At 35.8% G+C, this 18541-nt stretch overlaps 1 protein-coding gene across 4 annotated transcripts in view; it reads left to right on the forward strand.

Annotated features, from left to right (window-relative positions):
• ZNF644 (zinc finger protein 644) overlaps positions 1-18541 on the forward strand; it is a 100608-nt gene that overhangs the window by 15751 nt on the left and 66316 nt on the right. For all 4 annotated transcript variants that reach the window (XM_008690607.2, XM_040627052.1, XM_040627051.1 and 1 more), the window contains one exon: positions 17347-17407. In XM_008690607.2, coding sequence (XP_008688829.1) covers positions 17364-17407 — 44 coding nt within the window. In that variant the 5' untranslated portion in view covers positions 17347-17363. Of the gene's footprint in view, positions 1-17346; positions 17408-18541 lie in introns of those variants that run through there.

The raw sequence follows: 18541 nt of genomic DNA on the forward strand, positions 1-18541 counted from the left end.
TTGAGTGGAGTATTCTATAGTTGTATGTCAAGTCTAGTTAATTTATAGAGTTAAAGTGTTGCATTTCCTTGCGTTTTTTTGTCTGGTTCTATCCATTATTGAAAGTAAGGTTTATGTCTCCAACTATTTTTATTTATTTGTTTTTATCTGTTGTCTATTTTTCCTTTCAACTTTATATGTTTCTGTTTCATATATTTTTTGAGTCTTTATTTTAGGAGTATATATGTTTATAGTTGATCTATAATTTTTGATGAATTGATCCTTTTATTATTATAAAATGTCCTTTTTTGTCCCAGTAACACTTTTTTTCTTTAATGTCTATTGTGTCTGATAAGATTATAGTTACTCCAGCTCTCTTTTGGTTACAGATTGCTTGGTATATCTTTTTCCATCCTTTTACTTTCAGTTTATTTCAGTGTCTTTGAACCTACAGTGTATCTCTTTTAGGTAACATCTAATTGGATTGTGTTTTTTTACCCATTCTGTAGTCACTGGTTTTTTTTGTTGGGATGCCCAATTAATTTCTATTTAATATAGTTACTGATAAGGGAGGATGTATGTCTGCTATTTTGTTGTTTTCTGTGTCTTAAGATTTTTTTCTGATGTTCCTTTATTCCTACACTATTGCTTTCCTTTGTACTAAATAGATTATTTTCTTGTACCATTTAAATCCCTTGTTGTTGTTTTTCACTATATATATTTTTTTCATTGTGGTTGTCCTGGGGCTTGCAGTTAATAACTTATTTCAGCCTAGTTCAGATTGATATCAATTTCAACAATATACAATAATTTTGCCTCTGTATAGCTCCATTCCTTCTCCTTCCTTTGTGCTATTGTCATGCAAATTGTCTCTATATGTCTTAAATCAGATAGAAAAAAGAAGTTACAAAATTAAAAATTATACTGTCTTTTATATTTACCTATCTAGTTACCTTTACTGTGCTCTTTATTCTTCAGGTGGATTCAAGTTACTGTCTAGTGTCCTTTCATTTCAGCCTTTAGTATTTCTTGTATAGCAGGTCTTCTGGCAACCAGTTCTGTCAGTTTTTGCTTATCTGTGAATGTTTTAACTTCACTTTCGTTTTTGAAAAGTAACGAATTCTTGGTTGACGGTATTACTTTTTCCGTACTTTGAATATGTCTTTCTATTGCCTTTTGGCTCCCATGGTTTCTGATGAGAAATTAATATTAATTTTATGGAGGATCTCTATATGTGACAAGGCACTTATCTGTTGGCTTCTTTCAGGATTCTCTGTTTTTTGTTTTTTTTTTTTAAGATTTTATTTATTTATTAGACAGAGATAGAGACAGCCAGCGAGAGAGGGAACACAAGCAGGGGGAGTGGGAGAGGAAGAAGCAGGCTCATAGCGGAGGAGCCTGACGTGGGGCTCGATCCCATAACGCCGGGATCACGCCCTGAGCTGAAGGCAGACGCTTAACCTCTGTGCCACCCAGGCGCCCCTGTTTTTTGAGTTTATAGTAGTTCTTGAGCTTTTTGGGTGTTAGAGTAATATTTTTCATTAGATTTAGGGGAATTTTCAATGATTATTCAGATATTGTTTCTGCGCCTTTCCCTCCTTTCTTTCTGGGACTCCCATTATGTGTATGTTGGCATGTTTAATGGTGTCCCTCAGGTATCTTAGACTCCTCTTTTTTTTCCTTTCTACATTTGTTTTTCTTTCTGTTTTCAGAGTAGATAATCTCGATCTTCAGATCCACGGATTTCTTTCTTCTGCCTGCTCATATCTGCTGCTGAAAATTCTAGTGAATTTCTAATTTTATTTAAAGTTTTTTACTTTTCAACTCCATTTCTATTTCATTCTTTTTCATAATTTCTTTCTCTATTTGTTTTCTGTTCATGGGACATCCATCTCATACTTTCCTTTATTTAGTTAGATTTCCTTTAGGTCTTTGAACATGTTTAAAGTAAGTGATTTTTGAATATTGCCTAGTAAGTCTAATTTCTGTGTTTCCTCAGACAGTTTCTATTGACTGCTTTTTGTTCGTTTTCCCATGTGTATGAGCCATTCTTCCTCATATATTTATAAGTCTTTTCATTTTTTTGTTGAAAACTACATTTTAAATAAGGTGGCAGCTTTGATAATCAGATTCTCCCCTTCCCAGTGCTTGTTGTTGTTACTGTTTGTTGTTTGTTCATTGATCTAATAAACAGTTTTTTAAACGAATTCTGTAAAATCTGTATTCTTTATCATGGGTGGCCTCTGAAGTTTCTATTCAATTAGCTTAGTGGTCTAATAATTTGACAGAGATGTCCTTAAATGTCTGAAATCCCCCAGTCTCAACATTCAGAAGGGAATTTTATAATTTTGCCTTACTCCTCACTTCCTGCTTGTGCAGAGCCTCTGGTTAGCGAGAGGTGAGTGCTTAGGGCCTTCTCAGGCCTTTCCTGAGCATATATGCACATCCCTTTGCTTACATGTGACCATGTAGATTCTCAGAAATATATTGCAGCTTTTCTTAACACCCAGTTTTTCTTTTTAAGCTCTTTCGGTTAGCCTGTTGTTTGCCTCAGCTCTTATCCACTGCCTTGGTCAGCTGCAGTATGAAACAATTGCCTCTGATAGTTTTTTACAGACACCCTTGGGGAAAAGTTTTGCTTGTTTTGTTTTTGCATTGGGTGAGTTCTGAGGTCAAATTAAGATAACTTTGGGAGTGGGGTCTTCCAAGAAGCCACCAAACATGTCAAATAATGACAGTCTTCTGGGAATGTAGTAGAGGTGATCTCATCATCTTCTACACACCCCACCCCCAATATAGCTGCCAGGCTATTAGTTTTCACCAGGTTTGTGGACTGTTGAGTTTTACGGCTACTATAGAGCTGGAGTGGGAGGATGGGAATAGGGCAAAATAAAATGCCACAAAGTTTGCTGGTCTTAATCAAGATTTAGCCATCTTTCTTGAATAAGTTCTCCCCAGATTGCAGCAAGATTCTGGCTAATTTCTCACTTGGAAAATGTTGACCTTTTTTTTTTTTTCCATTGTTCCTGTTGGTTTAATGGAGATGATGTTTTTCAAATGTCCTTATTTTGATATTTTTGCTATGTCTTACTGTTGAGTTTTGAGAGTTGTATTTTAGAGTCTTGTTATGTAGTTTGCAAATGTTTTCTCCACTCTGTCACTTGTTTTTTAATCCTCTTAACAGGATCTATCACAAAGTAAATAAAAGATTTTTGTTTTGATGAAGTCCACTTTATCAGTTTTTTTCTTTTATGGATCATGCTTTTGGTGTTTTTTCTAAGAATTCTTTTTCTAGGTCTAGATCCCAATGATTTTTTTTCCCATCTTTTGCAGGACTAATAATTTTACATTTAACATTTAAATCTATAATCCATTTAAAATTAATATTGGTATAGAGTGTGAGATTTATGTTGGTATTCTTTTTTTTCTCTCTATATTCAGTTGCTCCAGCACCAGTTGTTGAAAAGACCTTTTTTTCTCCATTGAATTGCTTTTACACTTTTGTGAAAAAGTCAGCTAGCCATCCTCATATAGGGCTTTGAGGAGGTTATAGAAAATATAGAACAAATACTAGAGAGTTAATTCATTTTCTTATGTAGGAGGCAATTAGATCCAAAATGAAAGACTGGTATAACCAAATTGTTTAGAAATCGGGTGGGGGAGGATGGTTAGAGAGGAGGTGGTGGGTAGTGCTGGTTTTCATAACAAGCTTTAGTTGATTCTTAAAGTAGACATTTGTATAATTTTAGTTAAAAACGAAATACTGTAGGGTAATGCCAGTGCTTTACTTAGGGGAAAATTTAAAACCTTCAGTGTCTATATTTTTGGTTTTGAAATGTATTTAATGTGAAAAAAATACTCAGAATAATATATGGTAAAAAAAATAATGTACAACTTCAGAATTCAAAAGCTCATACTTGCTTAACCAACCCCTAGTCAAGAATTAAAACATTGCCAGTTCCTCCACTCTTTTTCCTTCCAGTCAAACCTACCCCTCTGTCCTTGGGAAGCCACCATCTAACCTTTTATAGTAGTCACCTTTTTGTTTTTGTTTTATATTTTTACTACTTTTTGAACTATATATTTTTTCCTATTAATGAAATTTATGTAAATGGATCTTGGCTTTTCCAGCATTGTTTGTGAGATTCATACCTATTTTTGCATGTAACTATAATTCATTCAACTTCATGGCTGTGCAGGCATACCTCATTTTATTGCACTTTGCTTTGTTGAGCTTTGCAAATAGTGGTTTTTGTTTGTTTTTGTTTTGTTTTTACAGATTTAAGGTTTGTGGCAACCTTGTATCTAGAAAGTCTATTGGCGCCATTTTTCCAACAGCATTTGCTCACTTCATGTCTTGTTTGTCACATTTTGGTAATTCTTGCAACATTTCAAACTTTTTAATTATATTTCTGGTGGTGATCTGTGATCAGTGATTGTTGATGCTACTATTATAATTGTTTTGGGGTGCCACAAACCATAGCCATATAAGATGGCAAACTTAATAGATGTTGTGTGTGTTCTGACTGCTCCACTGACTGGCTGTTCCCCTTTCTCTCTCCTTTGACTTGGGCCTCCCTATTCTCTGAGACACAATATTGAAATTAGGCCAGTTAATAACCCTATAATGGCTTCTAAGTTTTTAAATGAAAGGAGGAGATGTATGTCTCTCACTTTAAATCAGAAGCTAGAAATGATTAAGTTTAGTAAGGAAGGCATGTCAAAGGCTGAGATAAGGCCAAAGGCTAGGCCTCTTGCATCAGTTAGTCAAGGTGTGAATGCAAAGGAGAAGTTCTTGAAGGAAATTAAAAGTGCTACACCACTGAACACATGAATGACGAGAAAGTAAAACAGCCTTATTGCTGATGTGGAGAAAGTTTCAGTGGTCTGAATAGAAGATCAAACCAGCCAGAACATTCCCTTAAGCCATAGCCTAATCCAGAGCAATAGGCCCTAACTCTCTTCAATTCTGTGAAGGCTAAGAGAGGTGAGAAGGCTGCAGAAGAACTGTTTGAAGCTAGCAGAGTTTGGTTTACAAGGTTTAAGGAAAGAAACCTTTTTTAGAACATAAAAGGGCAAGATGAAGCAGCAAGTGATGATGTAGAAGCTGCAGCGTTACTCAGAAGATAGCTAGCTAAGGTAATTAACAAAGGTGGCTACACTAAACAGATTTTCAGTGTGGACAAAGCAGCCCTATATTAGAAGATGCCACCTAGGACTATCGTAGTTAGGAAAAGCCAGTGCCTGGCTTCAAACTTCAAAGGGCTGGCCAACTCTTGTTGGGGGCTAATGCAGCTGGTGACTTTAAGTTGTTGAAGCCAGTGCTCATTTACCATTCTAAAAATCTTAGGGACCTTAAGAATTGCACTAAATCTACTCTGCCTGTGCTGTATAAAAGGAATAACAAAGCCTGGTTGATAGCATATCTTTTTATAACATGTCTCACTGATTATTTTAAACCTATTGTTAAAACTTACTTGGATAAAAAGATTCCCTTGTAAATGTTACTACTCACTGACAATGCACTTGATCAAGAGCTCTGACAAAAATGTACAGTGAGGTGAATGTTGGTTTCATACCTGCTAACCCAGCATCCATTCTGCAGCCCATGGATCAAGGAGTAAATTCAACTTTCAAGTCTTCTGATTTAAGAAGTACATTTTGTAAGACTGTAGCTGCAATAGATAGTGACTCCTCTAATAGATCTGGACCAAGTAAATCGAAAACCTAAATTCGCCATTCTAGATGCCATTAAGAGCGTTCGTAAGTCATGAGAAGCAGTCAAAATAAAAACATGAACAGGAATTTGGAAGAAGTTGAATTCAACCCTCATAGATGATTTGGAGGGGTTCAGGACTTCAGTGGAGGCAGTAACTGTAGATGTGGAAACAGCGAGAGAACTAGAACTAGAAGTGGAGCTTGAAGATGTGACTGAATGGCTGCAATCTCAAGATAAAGCTTGAACCGATGAAGAGTTGCTTCATTGGGATGAGCTAAGAAAGTGCTTTCTTCAGATGGAATCTACTCCTGGTGGTGTTGCTGTGAAGACTGTTGAAATGACAACAAAGGATGTACATATTACGTACCCAGTTGATAGAGCAGCAGCAGGGTTTGAGAGGATTTGGCTCCAATTTTCAAAGAAGTTCTACTCTGGGTAAAATGTTACCAAATAGCATCACATGCTACAGAGAAATCTTCATGAAAGGAAGAGTCAATAGATATGGCAGACTTCATTGTGGTCTTATTTTAAGAAATTGCCACAACCACCCTAATCTTCACGAATCACCACCCTGATTAGTCATCAGCCATCAGCATTGAGGCAAGACCAGCAAAAAGATTATGACTTGCTGATAACCCAGAAAGTGGTTAGCATTTTTTAGCAATAAAATATTTTAAAATTAAGGTATGTACTTTTTAAAAGACATACTGCTATTGTACACTTAATAGACTATGGTATAGTATAAACACAACTTTTTTTTTTTTTTTAAAGATTTTATTTATTTATGTGACAGAGAGACAGCCAGCGAGAGAGGGAACACAGCAGGGGGAGTGGGAGAGGAAGAAGCAGGCTCATAGCGGAGGAGCCCAATGTGGGACTTGATCCCGGTACGCCGGGATCACGCCCTGAGCCGAAGGCAGACGCTTTAACGACTGCGCTACCCAGGCGCCCCTAAACACAACTTTTATATGCACTGGGAAACCAGAAAATTCATTTGACTTGCTTTATTACAATTTTGCTTTATTGCAGCAGTCTGGAACTGAACCCACACTATCTCTGAGATGTGCCTATTTAATACAGTACATTATATGAATAGCCCACAATTTATTCATTCTGTTACTGATGGAAATTTGGATTGTTTCTACTTTTTAGGCTTTCATGAATAATGTTGCTGTGTATTTCCTTGTACATGTCTCCTAGTGCACACATGCACACATTTATGTTTAGTAAATATCTAGTTTAATAGCTTAGTTTTAGAGTTTATTTATGTTTAAGAAGATATTGAAAACTTTTTTCTGAGTGTTTTGTAATAATTTATAATCTCATCAGCACTTTTGCACTTCATCTTTAACATCTTCACCAACATTTTGTATTGTTAATTTTTAATTTTAGCAATTTTAGTGGATGTGTAGTGGTTTTATTTCGCATTTCCCTGATTCCAAATGTGATTGTACCTTTTTATATATTTATTTGCCAAACTTTATAAATACTTTGTGTATATTTGAAAAGAATGTGTGTTCTGCAGGTTTTGGGGTACCGTATTTATATGTGTCAAGTCAGTTTTGTTAAGCATGTTGTTTAAAACTTCTGCATCCCCCCACAATTTAATTGCAGCATGTTGGTTCAATTAGAGATGTGTTAAAATCTTCTCCTGTTATTGTGGATTTATCTTTGTTGTGTTGCTGCCCATTTTTGCAGATTTAGAATTGTTCAAGGTTTCTGATGAGTTGAACATTTTATCATCATCATTTCTCGTCTGTGGTAATGCTCTTTGCTTTGCAGTCTATCTTAACAACAGTGTAGCTACATGGGCCTTATAATTAGTGTTTGGGTGGTTCATTTTCTCCCCCCAACCTTTATTTTAAGTTTTTCTGTGCCCTTTTGTTTCAGAATTGCTTTATGTATCCACCATATCATTGTTTGTCTTTCAATCTGATCTAACACTGCATCTTTTCATTATAAAGTTTATTTAGAATTTCATGTAATTATTGATGCATTGGGGCTTAAATGTACAGTCTAATGTGCTTTCTATTTATTCTGTTATGTTCTTTTTCTCACCTTTCTTGCTGTCTTTTTGGATTAAGTATTTTTATTCTCTCCTTCCCCCATCTTTTTTTTTTAACTCTATTTTGTCTGCTAGCTAAAATCTCATTTTTATCTGAAAATATCTTTTTTTAATTCACCTTCATTTTGAAGGATAGTATCACTGGATATAGAAGGTGTTGCTCTGGTATGTTCCATTTTTTCTGATGATGTCAGCCATTACTTGTATTGTCATTTCCTGTGTGTAGCCATTTTTCTCTGGCCACTCTCGCTTCAGCCTTTAACAGCCTAAGTATGATATGTGTGTAGAAATGGTTCTTTGTGTTTATCCTACTTGGGTTTGTTGAGATTCTTGGATCTGTAAATTAATGTCTATCATCTGAAATGTTTTTGGTTATTATTTCTTCAGCAAACATTTTGAACCTTTTTTATTCTTCTCTTCTATTGCATCTTGTATATCAGTGTTGAGTTGGGTTATATTTGTGTTGGACTGCCTGATATTGTCCTACTGGTCTCTGAGACTATTAATTTTTCTTCATTCATTTTGCTTTCTGTTCTCTGGACAGTTTTATTGCCATATATCAAGCTCACTAATTCTTTGCCACCTCTAATCACCCCCTTCAGTTGAATTTTTTATTTCAGTTATTTTACCTTTCAGCTTTTTCATGATTTCTATCAATTCTTTGAATGTGTTTTCTTTTAATGTTGGTAATGTAGTTAGAATTGCTGCTTTGAATTCTTTATATGCTAACCCTAACATTGAGGGTACTCAGGATCAGTATTGATTAACCCCCCCTTTTTTCCTGAGTATGGATCACAGTGTACTGTTTCTTTGTGTATGATATAGTTTTGCTTGAAAACTGGACATTATGAATTGTTTTAGTGACTCTGGTTTCTACTAATGTTCTTCTGGGAATTGTTGATTGAAATTTATAGTCTGATTTTGACGCCTGCCCTGTGATTTTCTTGCTTCTAGGGATCCCAGTAATATCCATCTGTTCTCCTGGGCTTGCGTTCTGTCCTCTGGCACTTCAGTCTTATAAGGCTTCAGCTTCCTGTTGCCCAAACTCTGCACACTTGAGAAATGCACCCGGTTGAAAAGGAATCAATAATCGTACAGCTCTGTTTTTCAAGTGTAAAAATACTGACTTCTGCTAACTTTCCCCTTGACCCCTTCAGTTGTTCTCTGTGCATACATAGTTTATCAGTCATCCAGTGATTTGTGCAAAGTTTATACAGAGAAATTTTGTTTGACTGCTTCTCTGGTTCTCTTACTGCCATGTTCTTTCATTTAAATTTCCGTTTAAATTTTCAGCTGCCTCTCCAGGCTTAAATTCTGAGCCCTATGGTAATATCTTTTTCCAGAGATGATTTTTATTTGCTTGTGCCACACCTGGGGTCTCCAGCAGTCTGGGATTACTTTAATTAAATTTTAGGGATTGAATTTTTTTTATTTGCTCAGCTAAATGCCTTTAGGTAGGGCTGCAGTACATGCAAAGACTTGTTTACTTCTGGCTCACTAGAGTTTAGTCCTTTGGGTCTCAGCTCAAATAGTGGACCATTTAATATGGTCCCCACTATTTCTAAACCTTGCATTCTCCTTTTGATTCTGTTAGCTCTGTAATAATGTCAGAAATACTGATCAGTTTCTCAGCTGCCTCATCTGGATTGGCAAAAACCCCCAAGGCAAATCATCCTTGGGTGCTGGGTTGTTTTTTGGTTTTTTGTTTTTAAGATTTTATTTATTTGAGAGAGAGAGAGAGAGAGAGAGAGAGAGCAAGGGTGGAAGGACAGAGAGGGGGAGAAGCAGACTCTCTGCTGAGCAAGGGGCCCGATGCGGGGCTCAGTCCTAGGATCCCGGGATCGTGACCTGAGCCGAAGGCAGCCACTTAACCAACTGAGCCACCCAGGCACCCCAGGGTGCTGAGTTTGTATCTGTAGGTTTCTATCCTGTCTTAGATCCTGGCCTGGTCATTCTTTACTGTTGTGTTAGCTTTTTGGTGCCTTTAGATTGATTGTTTTAATATTTTTTTCAGTTTCTCTAGTAGGTTTCAGTACGAGAATTGATAAGTATTTACTGTTCTGCTGTTAACTGCAATTATTTGAGGCATGTTTGGATTGATAGGTGCATATGATATTATTGTAATAATGTTTATATCTCGTGGCTTGGGTTTTTTCTGTGGTGGCTTCATTCCTAAGTATGTTAGGAGGTGGCAGAGATGGCTACTGGCTGCTCTGACATACATAATTCTTATAGCTGTTATTTCTGCTATAGAGTATACCTTTCCTAGTACTTGCAGACATCCTGAGGAGGATTTTTAATTTCCCGCTCTCGCCTTCGTTCTCATCCATGAACAAATTACTGTGGCTACCTGAAGACTTCTCATCAGCCTGGGTGTCACTTGTTCATCCCTCAGTTCAAGGCCCTATGATTGGTATCACTTTAACAGTTGAGTAAGAGTGTTTTATTAGTTGGCAGTCAGAGTGCTCTTAACATAGATAGGAAAAGGAATGTTAGGTAAGATAGCAGATTACTTTATAATAGTTTTCTTAGATTTTTGGAAGATCTTGAAAATTTTCATTATATGGTTGAATCTAGTAAAGCTGTCTAGCAACAGAATTTCACACAATAATAGTTGAGTGGTAACATTACTTATAAAGATGATTTTGCTCAGTTTATATGTCTCTTGAGATTGGATGTTTTGTAGAGTCACTGCTAATAAAACAGTAAAATAAGCATATCTCTTTTTTCCCTTGCCTTCAAAAATTAAGATCTAGACCAACTGTTAATCTAAAATAACTCTTACAGGGATAAGAATAATTTAATATGGTATCTTTAGGATAGAGTTGTATCATTTAGCTATTACTGTGCAACAAACTACTCTAAAACTTGGTGGCTTAAAACACATTTATTATGAAAACAAGTCTGTGAGTCAGCTAGGCAGTATTTCTGGTCTTGGCTGGTCTCATTTATGAGTCTGCATTTAGCAGCAGTTCAGGAGGGTGGCTTTGCTGCTCTTGGCTGGATTCTCTAGGATGGCCTATCTTGTTTCCTCCAGCAGATTAGACTGGGCTTGTTCTTATGGTGGTGGCAGTATTCTAAGAGCAGAAGCATACAAGGTCTAACTCAGAATTGACAAACTGACATGCGTTGCATTCTATTGGTCTTTCTTATAAGGAAGCCTAGAGTTAAAGGGTAGGGAAAAACACTCTGCCTCTTGATGGGCAAAACTGCAAAGCCTCATTGCCAAGTGCATGGATAATGGAGTATAGAATTGGGGCTATTTTTGGGGCGCCTAGGTGGCTCAGTCGTTAAGCGTCTGTCTTCAGCTCAGGGCGTGATCCTAGCGTTCTGGGATCGAGCCCCACATCAGGCTTCTCCGCTGGGAGCCTGCTTCTTCCTTTCCCACTCCCCCTGCTTGTGTTCCCTCTCTTGCTGGCTGGCTATCTCTGTCAAAGGAAGGAAGGAAGGAAGGAAGGAAGGAAGGGAGGGAGGGAGGGAGGGAGGGAGGGAGGAAGGAAGGAAGGAAGGAAGGGGAAGGGAAGAAAAGAAAAGGAAGGAAGGAAAGAGGAAGGAAGAAAGAAAAAGAAAAGGAAAGAAAGAAAAGAAAAGAAAGAAAAAGAATGAATGAATTGGGGCTATTTTTGCAGACAGATTTTTGATTCATGCTGTAAAATTAATTTGTTCTAGGTTTATTTTATTATATATTTATATTTCAGTAGGAATTGTGTGTGAGTATAGAAGTTGAGGCAAGTATAAATTGAATACATCAATCTGTGTGAAGGTCCAGATGACTCTAGTTATACTTGTTTTGTAGGATATATCTGATGACATTTTGGAAGCATCGCTCATGCGTTGGATTACCAATTGTAGAGTAATTGTAGTACCAGTGGTAGGTGTTGAAAGATGATTCATTTCTGTGTTTGTTCTTTTTTGGTTATAAATGACAGTATTCTTTTTGTGCTCATTATTATTACTTTAACTTCTTTCATTTGAGATTTCGTTATTTTCCCAAGTTTATTAATATTTTCATATTGTGATCTTAAGCAGATTTGTTGAAGTATAATTGGCATATAATAAATCTTATATTTTATGCATATAATTTGAATACATTCGATATCTTGTATACACCCATGAAACCATCACCACAATCAAGATAATAAACATATCCTTTACCCTCAAAACTTTCCTTGTGCCCCTTTTTAATTCTTTTCATACTTATTGCTTCTCCCCTTATGCAGTATATAATCTTTTTGTCTACATTTTTTTCACTCAACATAGTTATTTTCAGGTTCATCCACATTGCATGTGTCATTAGTTCACTCTTTCTTATTCCATTATAAAGCTATAATGTAAGGGTTCACATGTTTGTGGATGTTTTTTCCTTCTGCTTTTGGCTATTACAAATAAAGGTGAACATTTGTATATAAGTTTTTATATGAACATATGCTTTAATTTCTTTGGGTAAATACGTAGGAGGGTGGAAATGACTGGATCATACATGTAGTAGGTATATATTTGACACTTTAAGAAATGGTGAAACTTTTTACAAAGTAGTTGTACCATTTATCTTCCTGTATGGTTGTATGAGAGTTTCAGTTCCTTCACACATTTACCAACATGTGGTATGGTTGGTCTTATTAATTTGAGCCATTCTTATAGTTGTATAGTGATAACTCATTGTGGCTCAAGTTTGTACTTTTCTTGTACAAGTAATAGTGAGTGTATTTTCATGTACTTACCATTCATGTATCTTTGGTGAAAGATTCCACCAAAAGATTTGTTGCTTCAGATCTTCTGCCCATTTTGTGATTGGGTGGTTTTGTTTTAATCGAAGTTATAAAAATGGATTTATTGACAAATAATTGACATGTAGTGAAATACACATTTAAGGTGTACAGAATAAATTTTGAGGTATGTATACACTTAGGAAGCTATCACCACACAAACAAGATACTGAGTACATTTATCACACCTGAAAGTTTCCTCATGCCATTTTGATTCTTCCCTTCTGAGCCACATTCCCCTTTTGGGTCTCTCTTTCAAAAGCATTTAGTCGAGGGTTACTCTAGTCAGTGCTACCTGAATTAAGAGGTTTTCCACTCTGAAGAAAACAGGTCTTATTTTTGGCTTTGTGTGAGACTAGGGCAATAATCCTTGTCATCCTTTTGAGTGGCTCTTTCCTCAGTCTTGGACTTGTTTTAATAATACTTAATGGATGTTCTCGCTCTGTGCAGTTGTCTTCTTTCTAGTACTCTGCCCTGCAGTCCCTAGCTGTCTTAGCGTTGGACTTCCAATTCAGTCTCCTTAACTCAGGGAAACCACCAGATTCTGCCTGGGTATCCCATCCCCAGGTGAGAGGCTGTAGTAAGTTGGGATTGTTGGAGGGTTTACCTCATCTGTTTCCCTTCTCTTAGGGTTCACCCTCTGTATTTGCCTGTTTAATACCCCAAAACTGTCATTTCATAGATAGTACTGATTTTTTAGGCTTTTCAGTTGGAGGGCAAACGCAATCCCTGTTAATCCATCTTGGCCCTTGTATGTATTTTTTTTTAGTACTTATTTATTTTTTAAATAATGTTAAAAAAAAACGTTAAATTTACTGTCTTAACGATTTTTAGTGTACAGTTCAGTAGCGTTAAGGATATTCACATTGTTGTGCAGCAGATATGTAAAACTTTTTATTTTGCAAAACTGAAACTGTACCCATTAAACTCTAATTTTATCACCCCCTCACTTCTGGCCCTTGGGTAACAACCTTTTTACTTTTTTTTCTGTGATTTTGACTACTATAAATACTTCATATGAGTGGAATCATACAGTGTTTGTCCTTTGTGATTGGCTTATTTTACTTAGCATAATGTTCTCAAGGTTCATCCTTAATGTGGCTTGTGATTGGATTTCCTTATTTTTAAAGGCTGCACAGTATTCCATTCCAGTGTTCCGTGTATATACCGCATTTCCTTTATCTATTCCTCTGTTGATGAACTTTCTCTGCCACTTGGCTATTGTGAATAATGCTGCAATGGGCATGGGTATGTAAATCTGTCTTTGAGATCCTACTTAAAGGTCTTTTGGATATATACCAAGACTCGGATTGCTGGATCCTAGGGCAATTCTATTTTTAATTTTTTTAAAGATTTATTTATTCATTTGAGAGAGAGAGAGTGCATGTGTGCAAACTGGGGGAGGGGCAGAGGGAGAGGAAGAGGGGAAGCAGACTCCCTGCTGAGTGGGGAGCCTCACACGGGGCTTGATCTCACCACCCTGAGATTCTGACCTAAGCTGAAACCAAAAGTCAGACACAACCAACTGAGCCACCCAGAAACCCCTGTAAATGAGATTTTTATAATTTTGTTTTCTGGTTTCGTCATTGTTATTATACAGAAATGCAAATGATCTTCACATGCTGATACTCTGAAATTTTGCTTAAATCATTTATTAGAGTTTCTGTTTTTTTTTAAGAATCTTTAAGACTTTCTACCTAAAAAAATCATGTTATCTGCAAACAGATAATTTTACTTCTTCCTTTCCAATTTGGAGATCATTTATTTCTTTTTTCCTATCTGTTTACCCTGACTAGTACTTCAGTAACATGTTGAATAGAAGTAGCAAGAGTCCGTATTCTTGGGGTATAATTGCATTTGATCCCCAGAGAGTCAAACCAGGTCACTGTAAACACTATATTTTTTAAAGGGGAATTTATAATGAAGTTTGGTAGAAAGTACTTTTTAAATCCATGCCTAAAAAGTATAATATAATTAGGAGGATAGAAGGCCAAGATTAGGGTGTTCGGTTTATTTGAGGCTTCTCTCCTCAAGATGGCTATTTTCTTTCATGGCATTTCCTCTGTGCATGTATCCCTTGTGTCTTTTTTTTCTTATAAGGACACCATTCATATGGGATTAGGGCCCCATCCTTATGTCCTTTTTTAACCTCAGTTAACCTTTTTGAAGGCCCTTTCTCCAAATGCAGTCACATTGGGAACTAGGGCTTCAACATATGAACAAATCAGTTCATAACACCTTTTATGTAGTGCCTCTGGTTTATTTCCTAGAGAACCTGCTAGCGTCAGTTTATTCATTTCTGTTGTTCTAACAAATTATCACAAACTAGGTGGCTTTAAAAAACAAACTTACTGTCTGACAGTTCTGAAAGCCAGGAGTCTGAAATCAGTATCACTGGACAGAAATCAAGGTGTTAGCAGGGTTATCCTCTCCAGAAATTCTAGGGTAGGATCCATCCCTTGCCTCTCTCAATTCTGGTGGCTACTGACATTCCTGACTATGGCTACAATCCTCAAGGCCAGTGTTTTCAAATCTCTCTACTCTGTCTTCACGATCTCTGTGTATAGTCAAATTTCCCCATCTCCCTCTTTATAAGAATACATGTGATTGTACTTAGGGCCCACCCAGATAATCCAGGATAATCTCTCCATCTCACAATTTTTAACTTAATCACATTTGTAAAGACTTTTCTTTTGGGGAGAGGGGTCATATAAGGTAATATTCACAGGTTCTGGGGATTAGGATGTGGATTCTCTTGCAGGGCCATTTTTTTCATCCCTTCACACTCAGCAATTCATAGTAGACTTTTAACGTTCTCACTTTGATTTATAGTTTAGTTTGTAATAGGTCACAGTATCCAGTTCTGGGTAGGTAAAGATTGGTGGCAGTGGGTGGCCGAGAATATTCTCATCTCTTCTAGACATTATGTAGAAAACACCAGGTCTGTGGTTCTTAGTGTGTGGTCCTGGAAATAGCATCACCCTAGGAACTTATTAGAAATGCAAATCATTGGGCTCTAACTTAGAATTACTGAATCAGGAACTCTGAGGGTGTGGGCTAGCAGTCCGTATAACAAGCCCTCCAGGTGATGCTGATGTGTGCTAAAGTTTGAGAAACACTTTGCTAGGTCGTTGACATTATTAGTATTAAGACTATATTCACCTTCTTCCCTAGCTCTTTTCTGCTTAAGTCTAATACTTCAATGAGTCTAGGATTTATAGTCCACAAGCTTTGTTTTCTGTAGGGATGCAAACATTGAATACCAAAATCTTGGTATTGATGATCAATGAAATTAATTAAATCACTCAATAAAAGTTTGTACCGGGGTGATTTTTATCAGTTGTCTTTTTACTTAGATGTAGTTGTTTCATGAAGTAACGTTACTGGATTCAGAAATGATGTGAATTCTTTTTCTCTAGTTTGGAAATGTGAATTAAACTCATTAGCCTGAATTTTACTTACTTGTCTTCTATATCCCTATGTACATTTTGGATACAACACAAAATTTCTAATCTTCGAGTCAGCCTATATTGTTTTACTTTTACTATGTGCCACCCAGTGAAAATGCTGAAATGAGATGAATGAATTCTTGTCCTCCATGTGTCCATACTGTAGTTCAGAAAACACATAAGTAAACAGTTGATATAGAGCTATCACCAGTTGCTATAGCAATTGAGAAACACCATAGCTGAAGAAATTGAAGAAGGATCTTTCAGGGTGACTAAGCTAAATATTGCAAAACTAATTAAAAAAAAAAGGTGTTAGCAAACTTAAAGAGAGATAGAAGCTAGGTATAGGTCACCATGTGAAGCAGTGGGAAAGCTGAGAAGGCATGGGGGCTGTTCTGGGAGTTGAAGGGGTTTAGTACTGGAAACCTTGAGTGAATGGGAGAATAAAGATTGGGGATAATGGTAAGGATAAGATCATTGATGAGTACTGTTAAAGGACTTGAAGCATAGATGTGACATCCTGAGGATAACCATTGTAAAATGATAACTTACATGATTCTGGGAAGTTTGAGATGATAGTCTGGAAATAGAATAGTTGCAGGAATCTAGGTGAGAATGGCAGTAGGGATGGTGGTACCATTTTTTGTGAATAAGAATTCAGAAGAATAACAAGCAAGTTTCAGGTTGGGGAAGGAGATGTGTAGAGTACAGGATAAGACATACTAAGTTTTCAGATTTCGTGGAATGTGATAAAATTTAGGGGTAGGTAATTTTTCAGGTCAATTTTCAATGGAATGTTGGGGTAGCTGTTACATTATACTAGATTGTGAATTAAATTGAGGAAGCAGGAGAGTATCAATGCATACTGTCCTCTAGAATAATTGTCCCTGGCATTTAGTAAGTATTTAATCATTGTTAGCCATTATTATATTTACTATTAGTGTATACTTTTATGCCATCTCATACTGTATTTTTTTTCTTCAGCTTTTTGGTGTACTGTTTGGTATATATTTAATAGTATTAGATAAACATCTAGATAGAAGTATGTGTTTTATTAACAAGTACCGATTTTAATTGCTATACTATTAAAATTAATAAAAACAAGTTATTGTAAATTTTTTGAAAGAGAACTAGAAAGTTTAAGTTTGTCATTTGAATAGATTATTGTTCATAAAAAAAAATGGTACTTAGCAAGTTTCCTAAAAGTTTAAAATGGTCATGTTTTAGTAGAACCACTTTTTTGGATACATGTTATGTCAAAATAATTTGATTTGCAGTTTTTAATTTCAAAGAATAAGTGAATCGTAGATGTACTTATTCATACAGGACACAAAAACTAAATGATGGTCTTTACATGTATTCTTTCAGGTTTGAGTTAATTTCGAATGAGATTGTTTTTGCAACGAGCTGTTAATAAGACAAAATCTAGGTAAGTAGAAGACTACTTTGTTAAATGTTACATATCAAAGTAGGAATAATACAAAAAACTTATGTTTTAAAAATGTGCCTTCAAGTTCAGAATTAATGAGTTTTTCAATAAAATTTTGAAATATGAAGAATTGACTTTGATGTACTTGCTCCAGTTGATTTGGTGGGAGTAACAGTAGAGTCATCAAATTGTGGAACTAAATTTTTAGTTTTCCTTCTTTTATGTTGAGTTTAACTTAGGTATGTAGTTTCCCGTGACTATTAAACATGTTAGAAAATGGAGTTGGTGTTTGGTTTAGCTATTCAGAAACCAGTTCAGTAAGAGATTTGCTGGATGCTTCAATGTTCTCTTAGTCGATTACAGTGCTTGAGTAGTTTTTGCCTTTGCGAATTTTACTTTCTTATTTCTATTAATGAAGCACGTCTATAAATTGATTAAATTTGCCAAATTGTGACTTCTTTATGTTAATGTTCAGAATTATAAATGATTGTTTCACTATTTTTCTTATGAGTGTCTCTACTGAATGACTTTTCTAATTTAGCATTCTGATTTGCTTTAATTTTTCTAAGACTGTTGACTCTCAGGAAATTGAATTATGATCATGTACGTTTTGGGTTTGATATGTGAAAGAAGGGTTTTTAATAATATAAACTGTAGAGATGTTAAAAAGATAGACTTACTATCTTTTGGCAAGTGAACATGGTTTCAGGATATAAACAGGTTAAAAGAATACTTAAATTGTAGTTAACTTGGTCTTTTTCTAATCTAACCAGATGTTTCAGCTGTCAGAAACTTGCTGATCTCCAAGTTAAAAAAAGAAAATAAAAAATATAGAATGAGAAGTGCTGTAGTTGAGTAATACGCAGTTAAACAGTGTATTCTCAATAAGTGGTTTAGGCATAATTTGAAGGGGAGTTTCCCTTTTATTACTATTATATAATAATAATTGTAGTGGTAGTGTGAAGAGTACTTATTGTGCTCTATATTGTGTTAACTGCTTCTCATGCCTTGTTAATCTTTATAATACTTTCTGTAAGGTAGGTACTGCTGTGTAGAAGATTTTTATTTTTTTGGTTTATAGTGAGCTATTTCTTTTCTTTAGTAAGAGTACATGGTCTTCACAGCATTTATTAT

Source organism: Ursus maritimus, unplaced genomic scaffold (genome assembly GCF_017311325.1).
Source record: "Ursus maritimus isolate PB19 unplaced genomic scaffold, ASM1731132v1 scaffold_12, whole genome shotgun sequence".
Lineage (NCBI taxonomy): Eukaryota > Metazoa > Chordata > Mammalia > Carnivora > Ursidae > Ursus > Ursus maritimus.